Source organism: Ambystoma mexicanum, chromosome 4p (genome assembly GCF_040938575.1).
Source record: "Ambystoma mexicanum isolate Mex_15411 chromosome 4p, UKY_AmexF1_1, whole genome shotgun sequence".
NCBI classification, from domain to species: domain Eukaryota; kingdom Metazoa; phylum Chordata; class Amphibia; order Caudata; family Ambystomatidae; genus Ambystoma; species Ambystoma mexicanum.
This window is the reverse complement of record NC_090927.1, coordinates 409,975,480-409,998,869: the sequence shown is the minus strand read 5'-3', so window position 1 is coordinate 409,998,869 and position 23,390 is coordinate 409,975,480. Positions and strand designations below refer to the sequence as shown.

At 48.4% G+C, this 23,390-nt stretch overlaps 1 protein-coding gene across 2 annotated transcripts in view; it reads left to right on the top strand.

Moving 5' to 3' along the window:
• Positions 1-23,390, top strand: part of DDX1 (DEAD-box helicase 1) — a 795,552-nt gene that overhangs the window by 608,590 nt on the left and 163,572 nt on the right. For both annotated transcript variants that reach the window (XM_069605939.1, XM_069605941.1), the window contains exons 19-20: positions 21,999-22,145; positions 22,318-22,409. In XM_069605939.1, the coding sequence (XP_069462040.1) occupies positions 21,999-22,145; positions 22,318-22,409 (239 nt within the window). The remainder of the gene's footprint in view (positions 1-21,998; positions 22,146-22,317; positions 22,410-23,390) is intronic.

The following is a 23,390-nucleotide window of genomic DNA, read 5'->3' as shown; positions in this document are numbered from 1 at the left end:
CCTATTGCCAGGAGGTCAGGGTTGTTGTAGTGCACCTGTGGGTGCCTTACATCAGCTGCGAACGCAGCCCGCTGTAAAAGCACACAATGGTAGTAAAAAGTAAACCACTGCCACCGGCCATTAATTGTAGAAAGGGTAACATAAAAATGTTAATGAGAAACTAGACAAAGGGGATACTAAGTAACGCCTCGATAGTATGTGCTCGGTCTAGAAAGTTACAAATTATAAGTAAAGTCAATTTCTCTTCACTGCTCTTGGAAACAGTTTATCCAAGAGAGGTTTTTAAAACTTTGGGATTTGTAAGACTTCCCTGTGCCGCTGCACTGAAGGTGCTGTGTGTCACAATGAAAAGATGCCTATGGAGTTTGTCAGACTCCAAAACCAAAAAGAAACAGTGTTTAATCACAGAAAAATGCATGAGAGAGTGGGAGTAAGATCTCACTCTCTCCAGGTTAAAAATTATAAAGTCCTAGAGTCCAGCAAATGTGCTGGGGGTCTCTAAGGTAGATAGGAATTAGCACATTTCCGAGAATCCTCCCTAACATTGAGGGAGTCAGAAAAAGGGCTCACTCACTCCAGGGTTAAAATAAAGAAATTCTTAAGTCCTACAAAAGAGCTTGGGGTCTCTATGGTTGATGGGAATTGGAACAGAAATGAGAATTCGAGGGGATTGGGTCTTCCGACGTATTCCATATCTATGACATGTAATCACCACAGCTGTGCTGCTTCGGAAAATCTTCGGCGTCTGCGTCAATGACATCGATACGCCGCCCTCGAGGACCTCCTCCGACGGCCGACGTCACTGGATGTTATAAGTAGGACGCACAACGCCCGTAGCCTCAGTTCTGTTTTTTCCGCGAACGTGTTCGCTTCGAAGATCGCAGCGCGCCTCGACTCTTTGGAGTTTCTGTTCTTTCTCAGTTTTTCGAACCTGTTCGTTTTGTGAAGTATATTCTTCGTGAAGATGTCTACCTCGTCTTACACCCCGCGTCCGGGCTTTAAAAAGTGCGGGGACTGTGGGTCCAAGATGTCAGTGACGGGCTCGCACGGCGCCTGCCTTTGGTGCCTCGGGGAGGCCCATGACACGGATGACTGTGTCGACTGCCAGTCGCTCATGTCCAAAGCCTTGCGGGAGCGCAAGAAGAAGTTGTTGGTAGGTAAGGTGTCCAAGCCACGGAAGTCGAGGTCTGCGGGGCTTTCGACGGACGATTCGAGGGGCGACTCCACATCGTCGTCGCAAGTCCTGTGGGTCTCGGTCCCGGAGTCGGTCCTGCCACTCCTCTTCGAGGCTCTCCCGGAAGCGCTGTCATCGGCCGCCTTTGCTGTCCTCATCAGAAGACTCCGCCTGTCAGCGGGTTGCTTATTCCACCAAGCATGCGACGCCGGAGGAATGGGCTTCCTTTGAGAAGAAAATGTTAGCGATTCTCGAATCGCAAGGCACTGGTCCGTCCGTGCCTCTGAGTGGGGTCGGTGGAGACACCACACGCACGCCTTCGGGCTCGGGTGGTCGGCACGATTCGCGGGAGAGGTCCCGCTCGGACAAGGGGAATCGTTCTCGTCATGCCCGGTCCAGGTCCCGGTCCTCGACGCGCTCGAGACCGTGTGCACCTGTGGTGTCTTCAAGGAAGACGTTGACGCCGATGGCGCCGAGGTCGTCGACTGACTCTTTCAAGGCCCCGCCTCCGAAGAAGTCGTCGATGCCATCGGTGCCCAAACTGTCGAGGGACATGCTCGGGGCTCCGGCCTCGAGGCCTGTGTCGACGCCATCGATGCTGTTGGTGCCGTACTCGACGCCTTTCGAGGCTGTTTCGACGGGGGTACCCCGGGGCTCGGTGGAATCCCCTAGAAAGGCTCTGGCCAAGGTCAAGCAGGGCTTTGTTCCACATTCTGTGCCTTCTTACCGCCATCTTGAGTTTATTTCAGAGGTGGATGAGGGCTCTGATGATGGCATGGTTCCTGATACGGTGCCAGACGAGATTCTCTCGGGCCATAGCCAAATTGAGGACCTGCGGCAGTCCCTGCATGATGCCAGTGGGCTGGACACCTCTCCGGAGGTGGAGTTTTGTAGGCCTGAGCCTGGCACTCATGCCGACTCCTCGTACCGGCGCCTTATGTCTAGGGTCACCGAGTACTTGGGATGGTCTGCTCCCCCAGGGGATTTCTTCAGGATGACCTTACGGATATCCTAGACCAAGGGCCACCAACTTACCCGGTACTGCTGTTCCATATGGCTCTACAGAGGAGGGTGGCGGCAGCTTGGACTGCTCCGGAGAGTCTCCTGGCAGTGGACAAGTCTTTCCCGCAAAAATACCGCCCAGCCAGTAGCAACCCCTCCTACTTGACCAACCACCCCACTCCGGAGAGTTTGGTGGTGCAGGCAGCTACGGCCATGGCAAAGCAGGCGTTGTATCCTACCATCCCTCCTGATGGGGACGACAAGCTTTTTGATGGTTGGGGCGAAGAAAGTGTTTTCTTCAGGGGGTATGGCTCTTCAGGCGACCAACTCTGTGTGTGCCTTGTCACGTTTCACGTACACTCTGTGGAACTGTTTCCTTGGCACATATTTCCGAAGGGGACGAACGGGATGATTTTCTTGCTATGGTCCAGGATGGCAAGGATGCCATGTGTGAGGCCGTTCAGTCGGGGTTGGACATGGCAGATTGCGTCAGCCGGTCCATGGCGGCGAGCACCGTAATACGCAGGTTTGCGTGGTTGCGGAAGTCGGCGTTTGCTCCTGATGTGCAGGCCCGACTCCTCAAGATGCCCTTTGGCGGTGAACTTCTTTTTGGCAGCAAGGCTGACGAGAGCCTTGAGAGAGAGGTTGCAGACCTCCAAAGCTGCAGCAAAGTCGTTGGGTGCTTCAGTTCGCCAACCTCCGCCTTTTCGTCCTAGGGGACAGCAATGGAGGGGAGGTTCCTTTCGTTATTACTCATCCTTTGGTAAAGCGAGAGGAGCTGCCAGTCAAAGGGGCCACCGTAGGAGTGCCAGAGGTGGAAAGCAGGGTACTCGATGTGCCAAGGCTGCTCGGGCAGTTGCCTCTTTACCCTCAGGCAACGCCGCAGCTGCTTCAGCTCAGTTATGAGGCCATGTACCATGGTTCGCCGGTTGGGGGAAGGCTGATGCAGAATCTTGTAGAGTGGCGTGCCATTACTTCAGATGTGTGGGTTCTGGAGATCATAACCCACGGCTACTGTCTTCCTTTCCGGCAGAGGCCTCGCGACAATCCACCAGGGAATCCTCTTTGAAGAGTCCGGATCCGCTCCTTGCGCAGGAAATTCAATCCCTGCTGGAGAAAGGCGCCATAGAACTGATGCCTGTAGCGGAACAAGGGATGGTATTCCCCTTATTTTTTGATTTCCAAGAAAGACTAGGGGGATTGAGCCCCATCATGGATTTGCACGGTTTGAACAAACTCCTCAGGAAGGACCAGTTCAAGATGGTTACTCTCTCAAGTCCTCCAGGCCCTTCAACTTCAGGACTGGTTGGTGTCTCTCGACCTCAAGGAAGCTTATTTTCATGTGCCGATACGTCCAAAGCACAAGAAGTACCTGAGGTTTGCGGTTGGAGACTCGCACTTTCAGTTTCGGGTCCTGCCATTCGGATTGACCTCCGCCCGAGGGTGTTCACCAAGCTCATGGTAGTAGTGGCAGCGCATCTCAGGAAAGGGGGGATTCACGTCTACCCCTACCTGGACGATTGGTTGATCAGGGCGGGCTCGCCCGAACAAGTCCTGGATCATCTGTCAGTCACATGCCACTCCCTCCACAAGCTGGGCTTCTCCCTCAACTTAAAGAAGTCCATTTGACACCGACTCAGAGGCTCCAGTACATCGGAGCAGTGCTCGATACGTCCCTGGGGCAGTGTTTTACTCCCCAGGTGAGGGCTCATCACATTCAGCAGATGGTGCACAAGTTTCAGCTTGCCCAGAGTCTCCCAGCGTTGGAGTTCTTGAGATTGCTCGGCCTCATGGCATCCTGCATTCTACTGGTGCCAGAGGCCAGGTTGCGGATGAGATCTTTGCAATGGGCACTCAAGCTCCAGTGGTCTCAGTCCTCCGGCAGGATGTCAGACCCTGTTCAGGTGCCGTCCTCGGTCGCCCAGGACCTTCTGTGGTGGGCCGTCAAAGACAATCTGATGAGGAGGGCTCCATTTTGGCTACCCTGGCCGGAGGTGACGATTGTGATGGAAGCATCCCTGATGGGATGGGGAGCTCATGCTAACGAGTTGACAGTCAGCGGTCGTTGGTCTCCGTCAGAGTCCAGACTCCATATCAATCTGTTGGAGCTGAGGGCCGTCCGGCTAGCCTTTTTCTGCCGACTGTGCGAGGGAAGAGTGTCCTGATCCTGATGGACAACACGGTGGCCATGCACTACCTCAACAAAAAGGGGGGTGCAGGGTCTCTTCCTCTGTGCAGGGAGGTGATGCAGCTCTGGTTCTGGGCAATCCACCAGCAAGTTTCGATCTCAGCAGTTCATCTGGCCGGAGACGAAAACGAGAAGGCTGACGCTCTGAGAAGCAGAGCGCGATCTCTCACGAGTGGGAGCTGGCTCAGGAGATTCTCCTGGAGATCTTTGCCCTTTGGGGGACCCCTCAAGTGGATCTTTTCGCCTCCAGTGTCAACCAGAAGTGCGAGAGGTTCTGCTCGCGGGAATTTCCTCCAAAAGGAGCCTTAGGAAACGCGTTCGTGGTGGAGTGGTCATTCCCACTGCTGTACACGTTTCCTCCAGTCCCCGTCATCCTGCAAATACTGCGGAGGTTCGGTTCCCGGTTGATCCTCATTGCTACGGCGTGGGCCCGGAGGACGTGGTACCCGGACCTTCTCGACTTGTCCATCTGCCCTCCACGTCGTCTTCCCTACCGAGACGATCTGCTCTCATGGGAGTGGGGTCAGGTTCTCCATCCAGAGGTCAGATCACTCAACCTTCACACTTGGCTTCTGAAAGGTTAAGGTATAAGGATTGGGACCTCCCTGAAGACGTGATGGAGGTGTTGCTCTCGGCCAGACAGCCAGCGACAAAGTCCCTGTACTGTTGGCATAAGTTCTGCGACTGGTGCAGGGTTAAGAATGTGGATCCTTTTGCATTTGACATTCCCATGGTTCTGTCTTTTTTGCTTTCTTTGGCCCACAGGGGCTTGCAAATGGGTACCGTTAAAGGTTACCTGGCGGCGCTGTCCATATTTAAGCGCTCGTCTGAAGAGTGTTCCTATTTTAAAATTCCTTTAATTTCTCAGTTTCTGAAAGGGCTCACTAATGTGTTCACTCCTTCACCTTTCCAGGTGCCCGGTTGGGATTTGAACCTTGTTCTCTAGTTTCTGATGGGTGCTCCGTTTCACCCTTTGCATTCATGCCCTTTGAGACTGTTGACTCTTAAAACTGTATTTTTCGTTGCGGTCACTTCCGCTCGCAGAGTGAGTGAGTTACAGGCACTTTCAGTTAAGCCACCCTTCACTGTGTTTCATAAGGACAGGGTTGTCCTTAGAGTTCGTCCTTCCTTTCTTCCGAAGGTGGTGTCGGAATTTTATTTAGGCCAGAAGGTGTTCTTCCGGCGTTTTATCCTCCTCCACATCCTGGTAAGGAAGAGGAGAGGCTCCATAGGATTGATCCTAGGAGAGCGTTAAGCTTTTATATTTCACGCATTTCCCGGGTCAGAGTGGACGTTCAACTCTTCATTGGTTACGCTGGAAAGCGTTTGGGACAAGCTGTGACGAAACAGACTGTCTCGCTGGATTATTCTGCATATTTCTGAGTGTTATCCCGCTTTGTGAGTAAGGACCCACCGGTCGGTTTGCGGGCCCAGTCTACCAGGGGTATGGCTGCCTCTACTGCCCTACAGAGGGGTGTTCCTATTCGTAACATCTGTGATGCAGCCACCTGGTCTTCGGTACATCCTTTTGTACGTCACTACTCCCTCGATTACATCCGTGGGCAGGATCTGGCCTTTGGCAAGGCGGTCCTTTACTCCGCAATTTGATTGGGCATTCTAAATTCTGTTTTCTAAATTCTTTTCCCACCTCCTGGCATTGGTACTGCTTTGGGAGTCTGTCATAGATTTGGAATACGTCGGAGGACCCAATCCCCTCGAAGAACAAGTTACTCTCTTATCTCGTAACGTTCTTTCGATGGGATGGTCCGACGACGTATTCCATATCGCTGCCTTCCCCGCTACAAAATTTCTTATGCGATTGCAGCTTACGTTTCTGCAAGGCTTTGTGTGTCAGACTGGCAGAAGAGTGGTACCACACGTTCTGGGAAAAAACTACAGCTGAGGCTACGGGCGTCGTGCGTCCTACTTCTAACATCTGGTGCCGTCGGAGGAGGTCCTCGAGGGCGGCGTATCGATGTCATCGACGCAGACGCCAAAAGATTTTCCAAAGCAGCACAGCTGTGGGGATTACAGTCATAGATATGGAATACGTTGTCGGACCATCCCATCGAAAGAACGTTACCAGGTAAGAGAGTAACTTGTTCATCTCCGTAACACCAACCAACTGTTTCACAAGTAAACCTGTAAACAATTGTACTCTTACGTCCCGTCCCCTTTCCTCCATACTGCATGGGCGTCCCTTCCTAGGGACGGGAGACGGAACCTTTTTCACCAGGAAAACCCTTCTTCCCCTTCAAATTTAGAAGTGCGTGGGGGTGCGACCCTGGGAGCATGCGTTGCCCTGAATCCACCCTTTGGCGCCACATCTCAGTCCCCTTTTCCGCATAGACAGGAACCAGCCGAAATCACCAGTGCTCCTGGGTTTGGCTTCTGCTATGTAATTCTACATGCAGATAACTCTTCTTCTGTTTTTGTCTTTTTCACATTTAGGTACTCGGTCCTCGGGCATCACGCTCCTCCTCGGCGCATGTTGACTTCAACATGGTTCAGCAGGTGGCCAGCCTGTGAAGGGCTCTTGCCTACATCAGACCCCCACACCCTTTGGCTCTGCTGCGTTGGCCCCGACCACAGCAGGCAAGGTTGTACCGCGTGCAACGGGCTTTGCTCGAGGACTCTGAAGAACAGACTCGCTAGGTGTAGGGAGCTCTTCCAGAGGTCGCCTCCAGAGGACCTGAAGAATTTCGTCAATCATCGATCAGGCCCTCGGTAGGGACGCTCTTTTCTAGAACACCCCACAAGGGAGACTCCTTCCAAAGGACTTGCCAGAGCGGGAGGATCCTCCAGGTTCTCATACCAGCACTGAGGCTAGTCCAGCTACCTGCCGTCAGGCCGAGAGGGTCAACAGATCCTCCCGGTGACAGTGCTGAGGGACCGGAAGGTCCTTTTACTGGGTGTTCACCTGAGGGGCTATTCCCTTGTACCGGCAATATGTCCGAGGGGGCGCCTATACGCAACTCTACCGGCAACTCTGCAGAGGGCGAAATGCCTACCAGGTCTCGACCTGAACCGCAGGATAGGCCTCATGATTCACACTCGAGTCCTGGATGAGGCTGGGCCCAGAGAGTCAAACAACCTGACGTGGAAGGCAGCTCGTCAAGATGGGTGCCGCGCCAGACGATATGGGCACCTGACCGAAACCTCACCAAGGAAGGGAAGCAGGTGGAGGAACGAAAGTCAAGGTGGGACTGGTGTCAACCAAGTACGTGGCCTACAGCCTATGCATTTGTGCAGGGCAAGTTCCCGCTGAGTCCATGTAATCGGGGCATGCAACGGCCTCTGCAGCCACCCGCTACCCCGTCAATATCACCTACCACCCCTAAGGCCTGCGAGGACAGGCTCTTTGAAAGCTTCCTCCGGCTAATGAAATCTCCTCGAATGGGGGCCATCCTCAGGGATGCCATCAGGGACGTGCTGCCGCCAGCCGCACCCATATCATTCCTCCCATGACTCCAACGCCGCAGGCCCCAGTGCAGTCCGCTCCGGCCCCCCAGCCGATGAAGTAGGTGGTTCCGTACCAGCTTCCGCCACAGCCTCTGGCTCCGGTCTTCACACTGCAGCCTTCGGCTGCCAGCTCTTCTCCACTGGCGCCGGACCCTGCGGACCCCCGGGTGGACACAGACGAGGAGGAAGAACCCGACACCCTGGTCAGCCAAGGCCTTCCACAAACGTCTTGCAGGGCTGACGGAATACTTGGGCCTTCCTCAACCTGAGGTCGAGCAGCCAGAGGAGGGGGTACTCGCCGAAGTCCAGACGCGACGCCCTGCGGCCAGAATGGGGATCCCGATGCAGAAAGATGTTGTTGCCTTGGCAAAAAAGGGGTGGCTCAAGCCCCCACTCGTTCTACCTGGTCAATCGTCGCCTGGATGCCAAGTACAGGCAAATGGAGGAGGATACACTCGTGTTGTCGGCCCATCCTCAGCCACACTCTTCGGTGATTGCTGCAACATCACTCTACTCCAAGCCTCATTAGTCCTCGGCCTCTTCGTCAGCAGCGCTGCTAGGCTAGGAGGAGATCTTGGAGGCATACGGGGAAAAAGCTTTATTCCAACGCTTCGCTGCATCTTCGTCAAGCCAACGGCGATGCCATGCTGGTAGCCATTAGCCAGAGGCTTTGGCGGGAAATGGCGGACTTCCACCCATAACCTCTGGCGCAGAGCCTGTCGTGTTTCAAGGCGGGACTGGCAGAGGCTAAAATGGCTCCATGCTACTAAATTTAACCTGGATGTCCAGAAGCGTATTTTGGATCTGCCTTTCGAGGATGGTGACCTCTTTCATTTCATCGTTGACGAAGTGCTAGATAAAAAGAAAAACAGCTTGCAAATAGCATATTCTTTATCTATATTCATAAAGGCCACGCCCAAGGTGTACACCCAGTCACAGAAGTGCTCAGACCAGGGGTGTACATACGCAGGGTTCCGTGGCTTCCAAGAGCGGAGGTCCAGGCAGCCGGACCGTTCGCTGACTCAACATCGGCGCACACTACAAAAGGGGGGGGGGAATTAAGGCCTTTTTTCCAGTCCCCCTGCCCCGCAACAGCCTCAGAGGGAAAGAAGGCATGACATGCCCCTCAAGGTCCACGTGTCTCCGTTAGGGGGCAGGCTTGCCCTCCATGCACAGTTCTGGCATCAGAATTTCACTGACCCCTGGATCCTCTGTAGTATCCACAGGGTACCACCTACCTAGCCCTTCCTCTCCTCCCCTCCACTCCCACTGATTGGGACAGCAACTCTTCTGGCAGAGATCTGGTCGCTCTTCGAGAGCCAGGCAGTGGAGGAAGTCCTGGCCTCCCAGCGAGGCTTGGGCTTCTATTCCAGGATTTTCGCCATTCAAAGAAAGATCCAGGCTGGCCTGAGAGTTGTGTTGGACCTATCCACCCTCAACCTCGCCCTACCTCTGCAAAAATTCAAGATGTTTATGCCCGTGCTCATAGCGCAGACATTGTGCAAGGAAGACTGGATGTGCTCCATGGATCTGAAGGATGCGTGCCTACACGTCCCGATTTGTCAGCCCATTGCCCTTATCTATGATTCAGAAACATGGGCCACCATTAGCAATACAAGGTGCTCCCCTTCGGCCTCAACTCGGCCCCCAGTGTCTTTACCAGGCTTATGAATACAGTGGAGGCCCTCCTCAGTGTCCAGGGCCATCACATCTACCCGTACCACGATGACTGGCTTGTCAGGGCTACATCGCCGGAAGCGGTGCACCACACTTCACAAGCTCTTATGAACACACTCCACGAACTGGGTTTTTCGCTCAATCTCATGAATTCCCAGCTGCAGCCTACGCAGAGACTGACCTTCCTGGGGCCAGTCTGGGACACGTTCTCCGAGAGAGTTTTTCCCCTCAGAGGACAGGATCACGCCCATCAGGAGGGCCACTACTCACTTCCTGAGCCGAGAAGTGACATCGGCCTGGTGGTGCCAACACCTACTGGGTCTCATGGCAGCAGTGCTATTGGCTGTCCCCCACACGAGACTCAGGATGAGGAGGCTACAGCTGCACTTTGCAGCATCATGGAATCTGGAGCGGGGTTCTCATGCAGAGATGATCGTCTCTTCACCCGGACCTCACATGGTGATCCAGGGACTACAACCTGCGACGGGCAAGCCCTTCCGGCAGCCTACCCCGCAGGTCACCATCACTACAGACTCCTCCCTTGAGGGCTGGGGCGCCACTCTGGACAGCCATAGTGTCCATGGAACCTAGACCCGGCTGGAGCAGGAGTACCATATAAATTGGCTTGAACTAAAGGCCATCTGGCTAGCACTCGGAGCCTTCCTTCCGGTTACTGGGGGCAAGGTCGTCCTCATTCAGACAGACAACTCAGCCAGCACGTTCTATGTCAACAAGCAGAGAGGGACCAGATGCCCTCCATTGTGCAGACTAGCAGTCAGCATGTGTCAATGGGCCCTGGAGAACAACATCCACCTCGGGCTGTCCACCTTCCGAGGGGGTCTAACTTGGAGGCAGACTTGGAGTGTAAGTGATTTCAATCTGGCACACACCCAAGTCACGCCCAGCATGTAGTGCGCAATTGAAACCCTTATTTATATTATCTATAAGTTCAATATTCTGAACGATATACCACTCCTATCGCACCCTTCTCCTGAGACCGCCCCGGTCACACTGAACCAGGAATCGGGCTAATTTGCAAAGGTAAATATTTATTTATGTATTTAAACTTTTAATCGCAATATATTTTAATAGGTAAACAATCATCACCAATGGGGTGACCGAACACCGAATAATGTCTTTAATGCACTAGGAATCAATCAATGAGCACAACAAAAAATTGCAGCAGAGAAAAGAATACTTTTGGTTTGGAACAGATGCCACTGTGGTTAGGGGTTCCCCCTGCAACACCCGTCAACGCCCCAATGGGCAATTAAATAGAAGTGAGGAGAGAGCAGGTATTCAGGAATAGCACAAATCAAACAGAATATCACTCCCACCTTCCCCCTTCAAACACAAGAGAGAAACGGAATTGACTTTTCAGGTGTCAGAATGGCTTTGGAATTGGCTGAGCAAAAACACCAAATGTGGTCAAAAATACTTAAAATTATTATAAATTCCTATGGGAGCTGCTTTGAACAGTTGCACACAATCACAAACAATGATTTAGTCAAAAGAAAGCATATGAAATCTCAAAGTCCAAGTGGGAATCAGTTTAAAGCTAGTTCACACATGTAAAAACCTTTCAGAATTTCAATTCGCGGCAAACTTTTCCTTGCGTGATATTTGCTTTAATGGGTGAATCACATTGGGTTCTATGGATAGCTAAGGATGGTAGGTACAAGTAGGAGTTGAAATTTCGCTTCCATCATAATAACTGAGGGAGTTATAGAGGTTTTAGTAGGAGGGATTTTTGCAAAATAGGCGCGAGAATGGAAAACAGAAATGCACTTTGAAAATGACAGATGGGTTTGCTTACACGTTATTATGACTATGAAAAAGCGAAGGCCACAGATGGATTTTACAGTCACGTGATCCGCGTAACCCACCAGTTGTGGATACTCTACTTCTTCCTGGGATTTACTTTTCTTAATCAGATCAGTAAGAAGTTAGGGTTTAATAACACAGATGAGAAAAGAGTTGGCACAAAGATAGTTCTAGCAATACTATGGTTCTGAATTAAAGATGGGATGGGTTTGAGATTGGGATCATACAATGCAGATATATTACGGGTCACTGTTCTTCCTACTAATTCTCACAGAATAAGTTATGAAATTGGACCGCCAGTTCTGGTCATGGATTGGATCTGTCAAGGAAGACCAGCACATCAGACACGGGACTGGATCAGCTAGGCAGGTCACCGGATTTGCACAGGATCTGCCCTCCTTGTTTGTGGCTATTTCAATCAGCTGGATAGCGAGTTCCTCAGGCAAGCCTTGTGGTAGCAAGCCAGAGAGTTTCAGGATACTAGTTGAAAAGGCCTTCTCACACCACAGCGCTTCTCTGGGTTGCAAGAATAAGTTTGAGGATTTAGGCCTTGCTGAAATCAATAATTCTCTACTGCTGGCAAGAGTCTTGGCATCTGGATCTGGAAGGATGCTAAAGCTGGATGTAGAATGCTGGATCAGAGTGCTTCGCCGGAATCAGGAAACTGAGTGAATCAGTGAGTCCCTATGTGTTGTCAGCTTTCTCTATTTATCCTTTCAAATGACATCACAAAATGGGTGTATGGGCCGGCTTAACTAAGCTCGCCCCTGTGAGCTGGGATTGGATCAAAACCTCATCTCCGGATGAGGTCGCATTTGATAGTTTTGCTTTACAGTCCTTAGAAACCTCCGTTTAGCCACTGGTCTCAAATTCGGATTTGATCCTAAATACATATTTCTACATTGGTAATCTCTACACAAATCACACACAAAGATTCCATATTTTATGTCGCATCTGTTCATCAAAATCCTGCAGCTGTGGGATCTTGTTTCACCTTTCTACAGAATGTTGTCCTTTTCACCATGAACACAATTTCCAAACTTTCTGCAACTTTCCACAAATGTGTGTGTTTACCATAGGGATGTGTGTAAGGTTTTACAATTTTAGCATTAACACAGTTCACATAAACCCACATATATTGCCATTCCTGTCCAGAACATGTTACACAGTTCTACCGCCTCTTGAAATGTGCAGGCAAAAATTAGACTAACAGACCTGTCTTTGGTACATTTTTCACCACTTTGAATCACAAGTTATGAGTCTTTAAAAATGTTCATTGTTCATGCTTAACAGCAAATGGTCTGCCCATTTGTCTCTCCCTGCAGTCCAGGAGCAGCCCCCTCCCTTGGGGATTTCCTTGCAGGAGCAGTTTACGACCCCTTTCACACCTCAGTTTCCTGGGCTGTAGCTCTGCCATTGTTCATTCTCTTTCTGTAGACAAGTCTGAGCTAACCCACATTTACCATCTCCCAGTGAGCTTCTGCTGAGAGGATTTTCCTCTCCCTGGGAGAAACCTGCCTTTCCAGTTCTTGCAGCTCAGCCAGGCTAATTAACTTCTTAAATCCAGCAAAACCCAAACTTGTTGCATCAAACATAAATCCATTACTTTCTTAGCTTTACATCTGGGGGATCAAAAACACAACTGAGATCTGTTTTCCTTTTAGCAACAATCCTATGTGTGCTAATCCGGCAGACTTTTAGTTTTAAATACTTTTAAGTTTCATCAGGAGCTCATCTGACAGCTGCCATCCACAGGTCGTCCAGGGTACTGCACCCAGATTTTGACAGGGGCTGTCAGTTTACAGACAATCCAATTTGTCTGAGGAAATGTTTTGCTCTTCACACTTTAGACCTTTATAGATTTGCAATGCTTCATTAGATTACATGATTTTTAGCACCCAGCAAGATTTTGAATGTTGAGAAGTGTTGTGTTTTAGGCATTTTGGAGTTTTTAGCAACGAAGCAAATGTCATTTGTGGGCACCTTTTGGAGTATCATTTGCAAAGCGCTGCTTCTCTCTCTGCACTCTGTTTGCTGGTCATGGAGCCCACTGGCACATTTTCTGCAGGGTGTGCTCTATTCCACCACACAGGCACCATGGGTGGCAGGTTGTGCATCTATCTTTTTATGTTGCAGAATGCGTTTTTTGTAGGTTTTTGGCACACACCAGAGTTTTGCCGCCGTTGTTGCAGATTCTTGCACCATAAGTATCAGAGCGATGCCACCATAGCACAGCCGAGTGGGTCAATACATCCCACAGGCGCAGACAATGAAGAGTGGCAATTGAACGACCAGGTGCTGCGGGAAATGGTCAGCAGATGGGGACACCACCAGGTGGACTTCTTTGATTCTTGGGACAACAAGAAGTGCCAACAGTTTCCATACTGGCAGGGACAGGGCCCTGGCTCCCTGGGAGACGCATTTCAGATTCAGTGGAGCGGCATTGGCAGCATATGCCTTCCCGCCCACTCCGCTGATCCACAGGATGAGATGCAAGATGGAGTCTTGCCACCTCAGCGTCATTCTGATAGCTCCAGTGTGGCCATGGTTCTTGCAGGTGCTCAGCCTCTCGGAGAGACCACCCATTCACCTTCCGATGGGCCCACCGCTCCTTCTGGCGAAACGGGGGCAGGGTCATCCAGCCGCACCTCAGACATTAGCCCTCACAGCATGGTTCCTGAGCAAGTCACGCTAGGGCACCTCAGCCTTTCACTCACAGACTAAGGTAGAGATCATACAGGGGGCTAGGAGCAAAGCTACCAGGTTTCAGTATAAAAGCAAGTAGACTAGGTTCTGTCACTGCGCAGACACTAAGGATATTGATCCCCTTGCATGGACGTTGGGCGACGTGTTCGCCTTCTCGGCGAACCTCACCTACTCGAGCGTGCAGGTGGACACATGCCGCACTTATTTAGAGGCCACAGGAGCCTATAGATACTCAGAGGGAGAGGTATTTTCCTCTGCCAACCCGATAGTCGAGAAGCATTTGACCGGCCTCGCCAGACTCTACCAGCCCATCAAGAGGCGACAACCTATGTGGGATCTCAACTTAGTGTTGGGCGACCTGGCACACAAACCCTTTGAGCCAATGGTGTCTGGACATCAGGCTGGTCACCATTAAGACGGCCTTGTTAGTTGGCCTCACTTCGGCTTGCAGAGTCAGCGAAATCCAGGCGCTAGTCTCCGCGGAGCCCTATACTACGCTTCACAAGGGTAAGGTGGTCCTGCAGACACACCCAGCATTCCTACCGAAGGTACCAGCCGCTTTCCATCTAAACGAGGAAATAGTGCTGCCTATTTTCTTTGCCGAACCTAAGGATGAGGCTCAGAGGGTTGTGCACTGCCTCGATGTCAGACGTGCTCTAAAATTCTACTTGGACAGGAGCAAGGGCTTCCGCAAGTCAGACGCACTATCCCCTTCAGCGGGTCAAGGCCTGGGTACCAGGCATCCAAGGCCTCTATAGCACGATGGATGGTCTCAGCTATCTGGGAAGCATATGAAGGGCAGCATAAGCCACTTCCGCTTAACATGCTCGCCCATGCTGCCAGAGCCAAAGCCACGGCCATCGCATTCCATCGGCAGCTTCTGTGGTAAGTCATAAGCAGGGCGGCCACCTGTGCCACCCCTTCGTCTTTCTGCAAGCATTCCTGTTTGGGCGGCAGTTCTAGATTAGACACTGCTTTCGGACAGGTGGTTCTCAGAAACCTGTTTGCTTAAGGAGGGTCTCCTCTCCACCCTGGGTCTACACTCAGTTGTAATTGCCTATGCAGTCTGGCGGATAGGGGATGGGACGTAAGAGTAATTATAAGTTACTCACCGTAGTGACTTAAGTCCCCTTTCCGCCATACGTCCCACCATTCCCCCCTCCCTAATAAAACCGGTGTCATTATGCAATGTTCAACTATTGTCGACGCGTCTATGGGGACAGAGGTGTGGCGCCAGAGGGCGGAGTCAGGGCAGCGCATGCTCCCGGGGCCACACGCCTCTACATTTAAAGGGGAAGAAGGGTTTTTCCAGGTGAAAAAGATTCTCACGTCCCTAGGAAGGGACGCCCATAAAGTATGGAGGAAAGGGGACTAAGGACTAAGAGTATGTTAGTTACTGATAGTGAGTAACTTATAATTTATCCTTTCGAGGCAAAAGGCCCAAACCTTAGAAGTATTTCCCTATTCTTGGAGCAGGAGTGTTCTCACTGGCAGAAGAGGGGTCTCTAGGCCTTTAGTATCCAACAGACAGGTCAGGATACAAACAGATGTAGCAAAAGTCAGGGTTCCTGAGTATGACTGTTCAAACAAGTGTTTCACTTTGGAGTGGTTGAAAGGGTACAGGGACTGCTGAGAAGACCCCTTAGGAGTATTCCATCAGTGGGCCTGTGTAAACTGTATGAGAGGAATCCCAATCACAGAAAACACCCCAAAGCTCTACAGAAATCTTGCAGGCTTAAGTAAATACCCCAGCCAACACAGTACCTCAGTACAGAAGAAGAGTTTGCAGCAGGAAGGCTTCAGGATCTGCAACGCAAAACTGTAGATGAATTCCATGTCTTGAAGACTGGGCACTGGAAGGGATTTTGCAGCAGGGGTCAACAGGGAAGGCTCCAGGCAAGAGTTTCCTCGCGTCTGGATGTGGTTCTGTGGTATTGCCACCCTTTTCAGGAGCCAGAGGAAGACTAAATATCGCTGGTTGGATTCTTGTCGCTAATCTGGTCCAGCACTCTGGTGAAGGGACTTTAACTAGTGGAATCGCGTCCCTGGACTGCCAGCAGCATCCCACCAGAGTGTCTGCTTTAATCGGAAGACTGTGCACTGCACAATGGTTCGAGTTCCCAGGGTATTGGTATATTGCAGCCCGGCCAAGGTCACAGCACGTCGTGGGATGGTTCAAAATGCAGGTGGTCTTGAGTCCAGTGGATCTCACCAGGCTTTGTCAGGGTCTTTGTTTTCTTTATCCCCAGGTCGCTTGAAATGAATGGTAACCAGAAGGCTTTGGTTACTCGGCAGGCTCTCTGGTTGCTGGAAATCATCTCGGCCGCGGTTTCTTCATCTTCCTCTTGGGATTCATGTCCAGTGGTCGACTACCTCTTCAGCTTCCAGGATCTGACTTTTATGCGGGAACCCAGTGTTAGGGAGAATTCTCTGTTAGGGCTAATTTCCCAAACCTAGTGAGTCCCCCAGCAGCTTTGCTGTATTTTTGGGGTTTATTTTTTCTCCTGCTAAGAGTTAGACTTTACCCCATAGGGCTTCATGTGTTTTTGGTATGTGAGTTACACAGCACCCTCTGTGCAGTAACCCAGGGGTGTCGTAGCTACCCCCAAACATAGACTCCATACCCTGGGACTGACTACTGTCTCCCAGGGCATGTAAAGTCACATTGGCTTTACTAGTCTCAAATTGTGAACAGAACCAGTACAAACCATCATATTGTGGACGTACTGGTCGGGGCAATTCGATTGCCCCGGGGTCTGTTGTTCAAGGGGGCACTGTCCAGTCCCCCCCGACCGAGTTTTGGCTGGTGGCAGTGGATACTACTTTTTATATTCAACCATTCCTATGGGATTTTCCCATTGTTCGAGGCTACCACTTTTTAAAATAGCCTCGAACATACCGCCGATTTATTAAATTAATATTAAATCACTGGTTGGTATTTTTTGCCGAAACTCGGTTCCAAAACGGCATTTGTGTTCGCTTCTGTGACTCCAACCCAAGTCGGGCCCTTTGTTCCACTTTTTGGCGGGCTTCTCCACAGAAGCCTCCAAAAGTGGTGCCACTCTGTCTGGGTACCACAGGGGGTGTCGGAGGGGGGTTTAGGCACCCTGGATTGAGTTGCCTCGGCAACTCAAGTCACACTCTTGTGTGATTGGCCCAGTGGTGAGCCGCCCGGCTCACCACTTAGCATTTGAGTGACGGCTAGGACTGATGAATGGGGGTTTTCTGCATAAAAGCAGGGCTTTGGGGACTGGAACTTCAGAAGTCGCCACAGGACCTAAAGAATCCGAGGAGGGAGAAGCTGAGCCGACCTGCAACGACACCACCGGTGGAGCCCTGCTGAACCGTCTCACCACTTTTCCCGACGACAGAGGAGATCTCCAGTCCGGAGAGTCTTCTTCCTTTGACTGGTGGGGATAACCAGTTTGCCCGTCTTTTCGCCTTCCTGGATCATCTCGTGGCCGCCTTGCCTGTGCCAAGCACCCCAGCAACCGGAATACCAAGGTTTGCCACTACCGCGAAGAAAAGGGTAGTACCTTGTAACCGGAGAACTCCGCGGCTGGTTTCTTCCCTGGCAGTGCAACGACCTTCATCTTTCCTCCACGTCGAGACCTCCTCTTCCTCTGGACGAAACACCGACTTGCACCCGCTGCCAGGAACAACTGCCCCCGCTGGAGCCTTTATCCCATTACAGGTACTGTGTCCCGCCTGGCTTCCCTTGCGACAGATCGTTCGGGGTGACCGTAAATCCTCGACTTTCTAACCTGGGTTAGCCTGGGGCCTGGTAACTAACTTTTCCTGACTTGATCTCATCTTTTGTTGAACGATCTACAAAGACTCTTTGGGCATAACCCCACTGTGTGATCCTGGACACATTTCGCTTGCTCTCTCTAAGAGTCGGCCTGTAATTTGAACTTCCTTGCTCTCCAGTAGACTTTGCCTAACCTGCCTCTCTGTGGTTCTTTTAAAAGTATTGAAATTGTGTGCTTTCATAACTCTGCCTTTTTCCCCCTCCCTTTTTTAAAACTTATTAGAGTGCCATCTTAGGTTAAGCGCTCACCTCTGTCTGAAAATAAGTGGTGTTTCTCACTAAGACTTGTCTAATAAGTAATCATGGTTGTATATCTATAATAGTGACTGTGTGTTGAATTTACTTACCTCTTTTTGTGCTAGTGTAATTTACAAGTGTGTCTTTAAATAAATAATTATATACTTTTACACCAAAGCTCTGGTCAGTGTTTGCTTGTGCTACTGTATCTCTGTACCTATTGTGTATAATCTATATACTGCCTAACTCCTCTTGAGAGAGGTCTGACTGCTCAGCCACAGCTACCAGGTAAATCTGGGTGGTACAGACTGCTACCAATTGGGTTTACTGCCAACACCTGTAGTCTTAAGCCTTTTGCAGTGGTCCCTAAGGGAACTGCACAGGTTTCTGCCTAACACCCAGCCAATCGGACAGGCGTGCAACATTCTAACCTGGATGGGTGGCAGTGCTTTCAGGACATCCAACCTCCCAGTTAGTACTGGATTCTCGCAGGCAGGCTGGAAGACAAAGGGCTACAGAGTTTTGGACTCCTCTCCCTCTTCCCGCCTTCAGACACTCTGGAGCCTGGGTGGGCTTGACTGAGGTCTCCTGTGACGATAAAAGTTAATGGAAAGAACTTTCCTGCCCTGGAGGGCAGGGGATGCACTGAGAAAGGACAATGACCCCTGAAATGGCAGAAAAAGAAAACCAGGGCCATTCTGGTAAAATGAGCACCCATGGGTGCCTTTACCCCAGCTCTGGAAACGTCCCGCACTAAAGGTGCACTGAATTAGTAAAAAGGTTCATTGCAACAAGCCATTGAAGGTAATCTTGTCCCTCCCTTATAGCAGAAACGTTAGTGAGAATGCGAAGGGGGCTATACACTGTATCCCCCCAGCTCTCCACATAAGGTACGGTGTGCTTGTCTCACCAGAATAAAATGTAGGGAGGATAAAATATCCTGTCTTTTCTTGGGAACTGTAGTTCTCTCAAGGTTAGCCAGAGAACATTAAAAGTGGAACCCAAAGGGCAACCCACTAACAATAATGGGGTATATGCCAAAAAGTTGTCAAAAGGATAAAATCCAAAAGACACTATGAAGAGTCTTACAAATGACGCCCATATAAGAGTATAAGAAGCTGAGAGTGTAAAAATATTCCCACTCACTGAGGTATAAAGAAAAAATAATCCACCAGTCCAGCAAAAAGTCCTGGGGGTCACACAAGTGAGGGAGATTTGGTACTAAACAGAAAATCTTACATAACAATTGGAGGCAGATTGTGCTAGTGATACTGTATGGTTGGACAAACTGGAGAGAAAAATCTAGTGCACCATCTTATCCTTACCCCAATGTATTCTGATACAGGCCATAATATCCAACTGGGGCTTGCTTCATTTGCTGACTGCATAAGGATGAGAAGGGCTCCTCCTGCACATCAGCTTTCATGTCTATTGTCGGTCCTGTGAAAAGCTTTGATAGGCGGGAAACTGTTTAGCTAAATCAATTCAGAACAGATAATGAGAAATTCTGTATTGATAACATGATTTATTGGGATTTGTATATATTAATGGAACAATTAACTAATAAGGTAACATTACAATACTTGGGAGTGATTTATGAGCATAATACTGTGCTATTGCACATCTAATTCGTATGTTCTCAAATTTCCTTAGCCCAAATATAGAAACACATACATGTTAATGAGGCTCAATCAGTTAGCCGTTTTATCAACATTAGGCCCATGTCCGTGTAGATCTGTTTTGGATTTTAGCAGCTTTTAACAGATTGTATTAGTTGTGAACATTTAACCAAGAAATATTTAGGGAAGATTGTCTACAATGTGACTACTATTAACACAAGTGTGTTGACTCTGATGTCTAATGGGATCCTGCTTGTCATTGTCTTGCCACTAGCAATCTGTGGTATAAAATTGAAGAGAATGTGGCAGGGGATGGTCATATTGAGATTTCATGAAATATATTCTAGTGTCTATTATATAAATGATGTTTAAAGCGGATTTCTTAATTTTTAAAACCGATTCTAAGAAATTGTTATCTTATTGGGATTTTTTAAAATAGTTTGCTATGTGTTTTAAGAAAAATGAGGTGTTGCAACCAGCAAAGCTCTCCCTTGGCGCCAGCCTCTAAAGAGATATGGTTGTCAGCATGAGTAGCTCCCAAATCTTTGTGTGGTTGCTACACAAATATTGATGCACAAAAAATAAAGAGATGAGAATAAATATACTCGAATGCACCAACCCTGAGTAGAAAATACTTGATTGGTGAGTCAGATATACTTTCAGCAAAGGTAAGTACTGGTATGTAAAAAGAGGATTTCATTCCACGTGGATGGTAAAGATGTTTTTAATTTGGTGTTAGCTACACATCTAGTGGTGATGGTTGAAAAAGGTAAACAAATTGTTTGTCCCGGTGTTAACATCACACCATAAATGTTCATTTTACTCAAAGAATTGTTATCTGCTTCTGGTGTTAACATCACACCCTTGCAATTATGTTACTCTCAAATTGTACTCGACACATGTTTTCCCCATTGTGTGTGTCAATGGTTCATCAGGAGAGAGTCGTTTCTGACAGAAAAAAGAAGTAAAGAAACAGAAAAAGATGTTGAACTATGGGTGTCTAATTTTCTGTAATTATTTCTTAGACAGTTGTGCCAACATCTTACATAGTAAACAATAATTTCTAAAAAATCTGACTCGCCTTGTTTTTTTGGTTACAGAGTTCTGTATTGTATAACTTGGGTATTGCATAATTTTTTCATCAATAACTTCAATGTACATTTTTCGAATTGCTTCAATTTGTAATTTCCATAGTTTTTTAAAAGTGTTCTGTTTGATAAGATCAAATTTTTGGAGAAGCTATTGGAAAGAGAAGACTAAATTAGAATACTGGTATATACATTTAAGAAAGGAAAAGAGGACTTGGAGATAAGCATAGATCTTATTTAAGCTGTTTTCTAAGATTGACCATGGCTTACCTTTTATCTAGTTACCGGTCCATCTGTGGTCAAAGATGTCCTTGGTGCCCTGATAAGCGTTGATTCCAGTGGCCAGGTTGCGCTGCGTTTGTTTTGAAAAATGGGCTTTATATAACCCTAGCGATGCGCGGTGACATCACACCGCGCGCAACTTATTAATGCACGGCACGATGATATCATCGCGTTCTCAGTGCGTGCGGCAGCCATTTTGGAGCGGGACGCTCATTCGACAGCTTGCTTTTGTTGTAAAAGTTCATTTACTATGCTTATGAAAGTATTTGTTGAATGCGTGATGAATAGCCACTGTTAATACGATTATATATAATTTGCGGGGGGGTCGCGTAACTAATATTTAAATAAACATGTATTTTGAAAAAAGCTTTACTTTTCAATTATTGTGGTTGAATGTGGACTAATTAAGCTCTGTTTTGGAGAGACATTTTTAGAATAAATCACTGTTTTAGTTTTCTCTAACCTCCTTCCTTGTCGGAGTGTTTATTCATGGGAATAAACGGTGTTGAACAGATTAACAGAAATGGCACAAAATGAAATTATGAATTATGTAGAGATGGATGAGAAAGAATAAAGCCTGCAAGAAAGTTTAGCGTATAGTGAAAGTCAATTACATTCAAGTTGCTATCAACTGAGTGTGTATCAAAAAGAAAATACATTCTAATAGACAAATCTGTTCAAGTATACACAATGTGTATATTGAGGTAATTGTAAATAATTGTCCAACCTATAATGAATTTAATACAATTTACGATTATGAAAATGGATAATGTTCTTAACTTTTTATTGTATGTATTGTATGAAAAGTTTGTTTAAACTAACACACTATAATTGCATTTGAAAACACTCCATCACATACTGTATTGTAGGGAAGTTGCATGGCTCTCATATTTTGAATCTGTTAAATGTTCTGTGTTTCTGTCCTCAGAGATGTGGTCTGAAGCTATCAAAATCTTAAAGGGAGAATACACGGTGCGTGCAATCAAAGAACACAAGATGGATCAAGCAATTATTTTCTGCCGAACAAAAATTGACTGTGATAACATGGAACAATACTTTATCCAACAAGGAGGAGGTACAGTTTAAATCATAGCAACAGCATCATTTAATAATCCTATTTGGCAGGGCCAACCTTTATAAAATCAGAAATTATGAACATTTACTAAATCTGATTAGGATGAGAAAATGATCCTAACAAGCGATCATTTTGTTTAATGTGCACTGCCTTGCGGATTTTTCTTTTTTAGGCCCAGATAAAAAAGGACACCAGTTATCTTGTGTTTGTCTGCATGGTGATAGAAAGCCTCATGAAAGGAAGCAAAACCTGGAAAGGTTTAAGGTAAGCAAGAAATGGCACAGTACAAAAGCTTTACTTTGTGTTTCTTGTCATTTGTATTTTTTAGCAATGGATTCTCATTTTTACAGATTCCTTATTGTTAAGCCAGAATTCCTATTTCAATGTATTGCCTTCCTTATCAGATATCCATTCCAGTATCAGCTGCCTGGAAAACCTTTCGACAGGGGATGCAGTGCACCTCGACTCGGCCGTCGATCCATCTCGCCTCGATGCCTCAGTCGTCGGCTCCGGACATGAAATGCTCGTCGTACATATAGTGCATCACAACGCCCCTTGTTAGGGAGAATTCTAAGAAATGTACTAATTCCTCTCTACCTTAGAGACCCCCAGCACTTTAGCTGGAGTCTAGGACTTTTTGATTTTTAACCTGGAGAGAGTGAGACCTTTTCCCACTCTCGTATTTTTCTGTGATTTTAAACTGTTTCTTTTGGTTATGGAGTCTGACAAACTCCATAGGAATCATCTTTTTACATTGTGACACATAGCACCATCAGTGCAGTGCCACAGAGAAGTCTTTCAGATGCCCCAAAGATTTAAATACCTTCTTTTAGATAAACTACTGTTTCCAAGAGCAGTGAAGTGAAATTGACTTTACTTACATTTGTTACTTTCTAGACCCAGCGCACACTATCTTACAATAGGGTGCTGGAGGGGTTACTTAGCATCCCCTTTGTCTAGTTTCTCATGTAACTTTTGTTACCCTTTCTACAATTAATGGCTGGTGGCAGTGGTTTACTTTTAACTACCATTGGGAGTTTTTTCCGCATGCTGAATTCGCAGCTGCAGTAAAGCACCCATGGATGCCCATTCTGTCAAAATGGTCCTGGTCATCTATTTTTGCGATTTCATGTTGGAAAGTCCTTCTTGAGATTTACTCTGTGCGCCAAACCAGGTTTGGTCCCTTTGTTCGTTTTGTCTTTGACGGGATTCACAAGTGAAGTCCGCCTCTGACTCCAGTATGTC